The sequence below is a fragment of the Molossus molossus genome, unplaced genomic scaffold (assembly GCF_014108415.1).
Source record: "Molossus molossus isolate mMolMol1 unplaced genomic scaffold, mMolMol1.p scaffold_m16_p_3, whole genome shotgun sequence".
Lineage (NCBI taxonomy): Eukaryota > Metazoa > Chordata > Mammalia > Chiroptera > Molossidae > Molossus > Molossus molossus.
In genome coordinates this window covers 81080128-81090002 of record NW_023425366.1, presented here as the reverse complement: position 1 = coordinate 81090002, position 9875 = coordinate 81080128, and the positions used below count along the sequence as shown (strand labels likewise).

Sequence of the window (9875 nt, the reverse complement as noted above, 5' to 3'; positions counted from 1 at the left end):
TAACAAGCATAAACTGGGAATATCCGGTGTCATGGCAGCATCCTGTGAACTTCTAAATGTAGAATTAAGACTTGCCCCTTTACTAATTCTCTAACTAGAGGGTCTCACAGAACAAATTTCCCCCAGTGGGCAATATAGACTGATTGGCCCTTCTCCCAGTAGGTGTTGCCTACAGGATTCCTGAGTTTTCTGGCATGTGGAAGGCACCCTTCTTCTAATTTCCAACACTGGTAATATTTTGCCTTACTTGAAAAATACAGGTTTTCCTTACTTTAAAAGGGCAATTTAACTTTAATTGGCTTACATCCCATCTCTTTCCACAAGAATACTCGAAGTGGTTTATAAAAACTAGCATGCAGTAATGCAGGAAAAATAGAAAATCAGGATTGGAAGAGGAAAGAAATATGACCTATATGCACATGTCCCTGTTGGATAAGGCAGACTAAGCAAAATATAAATAGAATAAATTAGTATTATTCACAACTATTTTATTCAGATAAAATTTGACAAAAATTTAAATGTAGATATATTTCAAAGATCAGTAAAATGAGGTCTTTGCAAAGTGGTACAGTGGAGAATGGACTGTGGAGTAAAATGCCTTACTTTTTATCACAGCACTTTATTTACTGGCATTTTATTTTAAAAAAATCAGCCTCATTACTGGTGATAAACACAGGTAAGGGGTAATTAACTATATGATGTGCTTACTCCTCATCCCTCTTCCAGTGCCCCATCATAACTAAATATCCTTTTCCTTCTCCAAATGCAGAATGCATGACATTTATTATTAACAAAATTTCATTTATTCAACAAATGTATTTATCACTACCCTCACCCTCTTATCTTTTAGGACAAATTCTGGGAAGATAAATTAGTTTTGTTAATAAATGTATCAGTTTGTCTTCCTTCATGAAGAGGATTCTCCCTGCCATGTCAGGAAGGGGACACCAGAAATTGTATGTCACAACTCTACCTGTCAAAAACAAAGGTCTCCTCAACAGGCAGGGGTTTTTTAATAGTCTTGAATATCCTAATGGTATTACATCTACCTTTGCCGTTCCATGTGATCTGCATTTTCTGAGCATGACAAAGTACTGATTATACTTGGTTGCTGGAATTTTGCTATAACATACGGAGTGATAAAAGGTGTTCATTCCAGACTCAGCAGGAACAGGAAGAAGATGAAGAGACAAGACAGTTACATTCCAAGACAGGCTTGAAAGAGACTACTTGTACCTAATAGTAATCAAATAATTTTTCAAGTACAGACTTCTATTAAGAAAAAATAAATATTCGATGTGGGCCTGTTATGTTCAATGCCTAGTCTATGCTAGGCAATTTACACTGTTATTAAATGAATTTGTTTTAAATCAACTCCAGTGGAGTAAGAAAAGCAACATAAAGTGGAAAAATAGTAAACATTAGGAAGTGCTATTCACATATAAGAAAAATAAATTTCAGGAATGGTTAAGTGTCAATGCATGGAATGGTTAAATGCTAATGGTCAGCTTCAATTGTTTTTATTACAGGAGGAATTTTACTCTTAATGCATAGCATTTGAAGAAAAAATTTATATAAGCTTTTAAAAGAGGCCCTTTTGACAATTATTAATACAAATGTGAAATAAGACCCTTCAAACAAATACCAATTTCAGTAACAGTTTACATACAGCAATAATTTATTCTGAAATGTTCATTTAGTTTCCGTTGAGACACAATTCATGTCTCATTAATAAAAGAGCAGCCATCTCACCTCAAATACCAGAATATACAACAAGTTACAGCATAGCAAAAATTCTATCTACTTTCAGATAAAATCTAGTTCAGATAAAATAGTTTCATTCAATGTTTTACAATGAACACATTTTTTTGAGCACAAAAGAGTGTAAATTGTTACACTGTAGCTATCTAATGTACATCATGTGACCACAGAACTGTTAATTGAACCATCAGTTTCATTCATGCAGTAAAGCAAAGCAGGCCGGGTAACTTGTTTATCAGGAACCATATTACTGTGAATTTCACAGCCACATGATTAATTATGATGTTAGATGGACTCACAAGGACTGAAACAGAATGTATTTTTTTTTGCATAAATACCAATTTCTCCCTGATGTAAGTTTAGTCAGTTTATAATCTAGAAATGATTGATAACAGCAATATAGCATATCTTCTATCTGTAGTTTTCATTATTTTAAGACAAGCAATAATTAAATGATGATGGGATGCTACTTAAATACATGTAAAACATACTGTACAAATATACTCGGCTTTACCATTTTCTTCCTAACTATCAAGAGTGGCTCCCAAAATATGACCAGTGAAGACAAAGTATACTATCAAATATGGCTTCCAGAACCAAAACCTTCTAACAAGAATCAAACCTATTTACAAAATTTTTCAGTCTTTTAAAGTTTCATTTGAAACAAAATTTCTACATAGCAGTTGTAATTAACACATACTTTTCTTAGCTTCATTAATTCAGCTCTTTTAAACAGAGGTCACAAGGTAAGACCCAGAATGGCGCTTAGGACTTTGAGTTCCACTGGATTCTGTGTTGTCAGTTTTTGAATCTCGTTTTTTTGTGTTGTTATTCACTGGCGTGGGAATCTGAGATGGCCGGGCTGAAGTGCCGTCTGCACTGCTTTTCCTAGGGCTTGGGTTGTAATTAAAAGGAGTCACTCTGGCAGCAACAGTCCCACTAGGTGAACTGTGTTTGCTTGAGCTGCTAGAACCGAATGGGGTACGCTCAGCTATAGAACTTTCATTGGTCTCTGATGCAGGGACAGGATTACTTTGTCCCGGCTTTGCCTCAGTTCCTTTTTGGTCTGGGGCATCTACCTGCATAAAGGAGTTCAGGCGGTTTTCTAAACCCATAGTGCGTATGGGACCACTGCCATTCCCCACATTTTGTTTTCCCTGATTATCTTTCGAATCTTTACCATTTGGATTTCCCTTTTCTGAAATGCTGTCAATCACTGGGGGAGTATTTCCTGTGGGAGATCTTCCGGATCTAGGGTTGTTAATGGGACAGTCCTCAATTCTCACCCAAACGTCCTCTGTTTTCGAAACAGCAGGTGCCATTTGATAAATTAGAGTCTTTGATTCAGCACCATTTGCAGCACCTGAGGAAGCAATCTGAGAAGTACAATTTGTGGGAGAAATTTCACTTTCTTTTATTTTTCTCCATGTTCCTTTTGTAGATACTTGGTTTTCTTTAGTTTGTTTGGTTCCCGAAATACAGTTCACATGTTTTTCATCCTCACTTTTTGCTTTCTCACTGGATTCTGATGAAGCAGAAAGAATTGAAGATGAACTTCCAGTTCTTCTCCAAGTGCTTACTCGAGGAAGGGATGATGAATGTTTGCTGTGCTCACGTTTCCAGGTTCCTGACCGATTGATTGGAAGTCTGGAAGGACTTTCAGAATGGGAGCGTGCTATATCATGGCGCTTTGCTGGTCTTCCATCATTATACTCTATGGTGGGACTGAGATTAGGGGGAAGTTTTCGCCACCCACCAGACTGAACAGACGAATGTGTAGATAGAGACATATCAGGAAGGGAAGGACTTAAAACTGGAGTTTGTGCCTGGGACCTAGTGGGAGAATCTGGTCTAGAAGATGGAGAAAGAGATTCAAATGAAGCAGATTCCTCCAATTTTCTCCTTAGGGTTGGGCTGGGAGCTTCTTTGATGAAAGTTGACTGGCGTACTAATACAGGTCTCTCTGACCTATCAGATTCACTTCCACTTGATTTAGTTGAAGACATTCTAGAAAGTTCTACTTTTTTATTGGATCCATTGCTATTGTTCATTTGATTTAGTCCTTTGGAGGCAGACTCACTTCTTGGGATACTACTGCCATTCTTGGATAAACCTGTTTGCTTTGTAAGGTTCTGCTGACTCATCTGTCTGCCTGGAGATGTGTACGACATTTTTCCAGAACCCGAGGACTTCGTTGAAGCAGTACTAGGGGATGATGTCCTTGGCAGTTGAGATAATTTGTTAGGAGGACTTATTCCATTTCTACCAGGAGAAATAGAATTTCGCCCTGGAGACTGCATAGGTCTACTTAATGGTTGCTGGGTAGGTCTTGAAGGAGTGGAATCTCTAGATCCTGATCTAGATGGCCCTTTATTTGACCCAGCCTGTTGGGATGTCTGCCTGGTAACAGGGCTTAATTCTGACTTCACTGATGGCTTGGCTCCTCTAGGAGAAGTGGTGGCTGTCTGACCTTCACTAGGACTTTTGGAGGCTGGAGTCTTAAGGCATGGGCCTTTTTTAGAAACTGGACTTGTACTTGAAGAGCTATTTCGAACTCCTGGAATGTGAATCATTGTCCTACCTCGAGAGATTGAAGGCATATTAGCTTGAAGGGGCTGTTTCAATTGGCTTGAAACCTCTGAATTAGATCGAACTTTTCCAGTAATCAAACTCTTATAAACTTTTTTCCCTCCTTTGATTCCTTTATTTTCAGATTCTATCTTTTTAGCATCCAATGTACTTTTCTCCCCAGGTTTCAGAATTCGTGGACCTTTATTACTTGTAAAGGGTTTTTCTTCTTGATCAGGTGTAAGATGAAATGGTGACCCCAGAGAGATTCCTGATTTCAGTGAAAGGATGGAATCTGAATCGGATGAAGCTTGCCTAGATAAACATGCAGCAGCAGCAGCTTGATGTAAACTACTTACAATGGAATTTGCACCTTCCTGAATTGCTTTCCAATCAAAATTTTCTGAATCAGGGGATAAACCATGTTCTGAATCTGGTCTCTGTATATCTTTTAAATCAAGTGTTAAATCTTCTGCTAATATGCCACCCATATTTCTGGGGCTATGCTTTTCATTATCAGCCTTGAGCCTTGAAGGCTTTTTCTTTTTTGGCATTGCAGAACTTATACACTCCTGCAACAGGTCATCTTCAGAGTCAATACTGAGAGAACTGAGAGAACTGTTTCTTGAGAAACAAACAGGGGTATCTTCAACATGAAATGATTTAGGAGCATAACCTGAAGCCTGGGGTTTACTTGGTTCTCTCTGTGAGTCAAGGGGCTCTGTTTCTTTGATAGGTTCATTTTCTTTGTTGTTGTTGTTCTCTTGATCAATGTCACTAAGAGAACTTAGAGAGGAATTTTGAGAAAAGCAAACTGGAGTATTTTCAATAGCAAAATTCTGTAATTTTTCATCAGTTGCTGCCCCTCTGTCTGGTATGTCTTTGGATGACTGGGGGAAAGTGGACTGCTTCTGCAGCTTATTGGACTGTCCTCGGTTTATTGGATGCTTTGTAACAGTTTGTATCTTATTACCTGATTGTTGACTGGAGGTTAGTTCTGTGTGACTGGTAACTTTAGCTTCTGATTCCTTATTGTCTTTCCCCTTTCTTAATTCAGCCTTTTCCCTGGAAAGGTCAACATCATCATCATCATCAAAATCTAGAGAACTCAAAGAATCATTTCGTGAAAAACAGTATGGAGTTCCTTCAATAGGCGTGTAATGATGAGGTGAATCAAAAGTAAAACTTCCTCTGACTCGATCTTCATTGTTTGGCAGCTTATCATTGAGGTCCTTGGAATTATTTTTCAAGTTCTGTTTCTTTGAATCTTTATTTTCTGAAAAGGTTCTTTCAGCATTTATATTATTTTTTGAATCTGTATTTTTTTTTACACGTGTCCTATATTCAGTATTTTGTGGCATAGGTTTTACTGGTGAAGTAGGTTTCTTCTTCTGACCATCTAACTGATTCTTGCTAGTTCCAGATGAAGACATAGAAGCTTGTTGAACCTGGTCCATTATCTTTTTGACACGGAAAGGCTTGTGACTTTTCCCTTTGGGCATAGCAGAATTAATGCATTCTGCAAGAATATCACCTTCTTCTGTTTTACTGTCATCCAGTTCAGGTGCAGTTATAGATGAGGTTTTTCCTCTTTGAGCTTCATCCGTACTTCTGCCTTCTGTAGGAATGGTATCTCGTTTTTCAAATTCACCTGTCTGTGCCCCTGCTCTAATCCCTTCTCCAGCAGATAACTCATTTGGAGGGGATTCTATTGTTAGATCACTTAGAGATGTAGCTGTGGAAAAGTTTATAGGTGTCCCTTCTACACAATACACTCGTGGCATATCATCTCCTGGTGTAAAACTAACATGCTTTTGTGCTTGTATCCTGTTTTGTGATGGCAGAAGCTTGTACACAGGCAGTTGGCTTGGTTTTCTTGCTACAGGTGGAGGTAATTTTGAAGCACTCTGGGCTGGCTTTTTGGCTTTGCGTGAAGACTTTGTTGGCATGGCAGAAATAATACATTCTTCTAGTATTTCAATATCATCATCATCGGAATCATCTAACAGATCTTTTTCAGAACCAGTAGGTTTTTCTGCCTCTTTTTCCTGGTTTTCATCTGATTCTTCAGGCTGCTCAGATTCTGTTTCATTTGCATTGTCATTTTCCTGAACTGGAGGCATTATTCTTAATTCCACATCTTTCTGTATAAATGGCTCATCAAGGCTCAGAGCACTCAGGCTAGATGAACAAGAAAATCCATCTGGAGTACTTTCTGTGGCAAAATGTAGTAAAGTATCAGTATCTGGAAGAACCTGGACCCTCTGAACTGCAGCATTTACAGCAGCTTGCTTAGGTCCACTTTCTCTCTTTTCAGCATTAGGTACTTTTTTAGGTACTTCTTGTTTAGCTTGAACTGCTTGAGGAGGAGGAGGAGGGGGAGGAGGAGGAGGAGGGGGAGGAGGTGGAGGAGGTGGAGGAGGGGTTTTACTTCTGCTTGGTGGCATGGTTTGTCCAGGGCTATCTGGAAGATCACTGGGGCTTATAATGCCACTTACCATCCCACTGCAGGGTTCACTCTGAACAGAGCTGGCAATTGAACGACTCTCAAAACTATCAAGTGAACTGACAGAAGTACATCTGCTAAACATGAGTGGAGTCTCCTGAACATAATGCTCTGGTGGACTTTTAGGTGTCTGGGCACCACTTTTTGATGGAGATTTGGCCCCTGAAGAAAGTTCAACAGCTTTGTGCCTGGCTGATTCTGAAGATAAACCAGAAGCTGGGAGTCTGCTGGATTTGCTTCTAATGTGCTGTGACACTGTTGGAACTTCACTCACAGAACCTTCAGCAGATCTAGTTCCACTTTTTTCTTTTATTTCTGCCATCTTTCGTGTATTAGCAGAATCCGTTTCCTGTGTCCTCTGATCACATCCTATTTCATCTTCAGCTGATGACAAAGATGACAATGAACTGCACCTTGAAAAACATATTGGGGTATCTTCTACACAGTAAGTCTGTATTGTCTCTTGGTTGATAGATGGAACTTTGCAAGAGGTGGCTTTTTGAGTCTGACCACTTCTGCTTTGTGCTGAACTTGGATGGAGCTGATTCTGCCTCTTGGCATTAGATGAAGGTGTGGATGCATTCTCACTGCTTGTAGAGATATGTTCAGTTTTACTGCTTTGTCCAGATGAACTCTTTGAGAATGAAAATGATGGTTTCTGTGAGGAAGGAATGTCTGTGGAATATTTTAAACTATAATCAATAGGCTGATCCACATGTTTTTCTTCATTATATTTTATGCTATAGTTTGTTGGTCTCTCTTCTTCTTCATGCTGCTCTTCCTCAGAGTAACGTTCACTATAGTTGGTTGGCTTATCATCCTCATAGTCATCTGCTTGACACAAAGACTGGTTTACATTTTGATTAATTCCATGATTTGTATCTGAACTACTGGCTCCTCTTGACCTATATGGGGAAACACATTCTTGCTGTCCAAAATGTGGCTGGAATTTGAGGTGTTTATCATCATTGCTCTCAGTATATACGGGATAAGTTGTGCTTTGATTCCGTGATTGTCTTTGTTCACTGTGTTTCATTTCATCTTCTATTATATGTTTGGGTCTTGCCCATCTTTCATTCTGTGAAGGGCTTTGCCTTCCAGAGTTCAACTGCTCATCTGAATATTTAAGACTATAATTTATTGGTGTATCTAATTCTCCATCATTATCATCCATATGATTTGCACTATGTATTTTATGGGCTAGGTCAGCTGGATATTGACCATAGCTGCAACATTTGCTTTCATCATCTTCAGAATAAGATTCAATCGAAGGTTTCATTTGACCTCTTTTACCATAACCATCACTACTACTGACACTATTTAAACTATCATTTGAAGATCTCTTATATTCCAGTTTGGCATAAGGCATAGGACATGTCCTGTTTGAATTTTCTGACTTAGTGAAGTTGTAAGTGTTTGAATGTGTGTGAGCAGTAGAGCTTCTTCTTAGTGCATTCCTCTCATCTGTCCCACAATGTAATTCAGTAGTAGACCCGGAACTTCTGTCTTCCTGAGACGTGTGAATGGCTGATACCTCTTCCATGACTTTAGCAATCTGGGCTGCAGTAGTGGAAATCTGCAAGCCTCGCTTTGAAGAGGTTCCTGGATTTTCTGTTGTTGGGTGGTAGTTGCTTAGGCTAATTCCACGTTCTCTCTCCAAACTTCTATCTTTTTCAGAACGAGAACTATCTAAACTTCCCCTTGATGATGAGCTAGGCAACACTGTAGTATTTAAATATGGTGAAAGGACAGTCATGTTTCCAGTATTAAAATTGTCTGACCTATTCTCATCATGTCGATTGGTGTCAAACACATAGTCACCATAAAGACTTTGCTTGTGTCTTTGCTTACTACGATGAGATGTCTTGGGGCTTAAATTGTCAATATTGTCAAAAGTTTCTGATAAGTGCTGAGCATCTAATTCTGCTTCCAGAGCTTTTTGTTTCCTGACATGAAGAGATGGCAAGCTTGAACCAGGAGACATAATATTGGCATCCTTGTACTTTGCAGGTCTATTTGCCATGAGATTCCTCAAAGCTGCGGCACTTCCCATAGCAATCATTTTGTGCTTTGAGTGAATGAGGTTCTTGAGCATGCTGACTGCCCCCATGTCCCATAATGCTTCCTGGTCTTTAGGGTTTCTTGCTGAGAGATTCCACAAGGTTCCACATGCATTACTGACTATTGTCAAACTGTGAGATTTTAAGTGTTGTAATAAGGTCTGCAGGCAATTATTCTCTCTTAGAATTTGCCTGAAATAAAAATAAGATCACAAAATTAGAGTCAAATATGTTTGTAGTAACAACAAATAAAAGGATAGAATATAAATTTAAATCTAAAGATAGTACAAACTTATACTATAAATTCCAAGCATTCCACATCTCTTTTTGTTCTGTTTTAGTTCATTTAAGGTCTATTGTTTTAAAGTACTCCTCTGTTAGACTAAAAGAACTACAATGTTCATTTTAGTCTATTCTGCATTTCCTATTATGACTTGATAGCTTATTACATTTTTTTCTTGAGCAGATACATTTACTTTATTTAACATGGTGACAGTTTCCCAATTTAAGGACTATATTTGTATCATGCTGAAAGGGTTTTTGTGGTAAATTAATCAATCAATAGATCTTCATGTAGTCAAGGAGCTTGCTGTAAGCGCCTAGATCAGCAAACTGACTTTTAGAGCAATTGTTGTGTCTCTGGATGAATTCTGTGACACTGCCATCCCCCTCACAAGTTATCTCTGGAAACTGTGTGTAGTCATTATTTTTACCAAAAAAAAAAAAAAAGTTTTCAAACATTTAAAGGTAACCATAAAAACAAGGTTTGAGAATCAACATAATGAACTCTAGAACCTGAAGAGCTTAATGCAGGGTAAGCTGAAGTCAATGACAACATATTCAGCATTAGTGGACTTGAAAATTGACTGGCAAGGGTGTACAATAAGCTTTAACAAGGTCTTCTCTCAGAATTCCAGCAGACATCTGAGTGGTTATTGAGTTTAAAAAGACTTTTTTGGGCCCTGGCCGGTTTTGCTCAG

General features: G+C 38.5%; 1 protein-coding gene across 9 annotated transcripts in view; it reads right to left on the bottom strand.

Moving 5' to 3' along the window:
- Positions 1–2080: 2080 nt before the first annotated feature.
- APC (APC regulator of WNT signaling pathway) overlaps positions 2081–9875 on the bottom strand; it is a 130226-nt gene continuing 122431 nt past the window's right edge. For all 9 annotated transcript variants that reach the window (XM_036278543.1, XM_036278544.1, XM_036278537.1 and 6 more), the window contains one exon: positions 2081–9087. In XM_036278543.1, coding sequence (XP_036134436.1) covers positions 2490–9087 — 6598 coding nt within the window. In that variant the 3' untranslated portion in view covers positions 2081–2489. The remainder of the gene's footprint in view (positions 9088–9875) is intronic.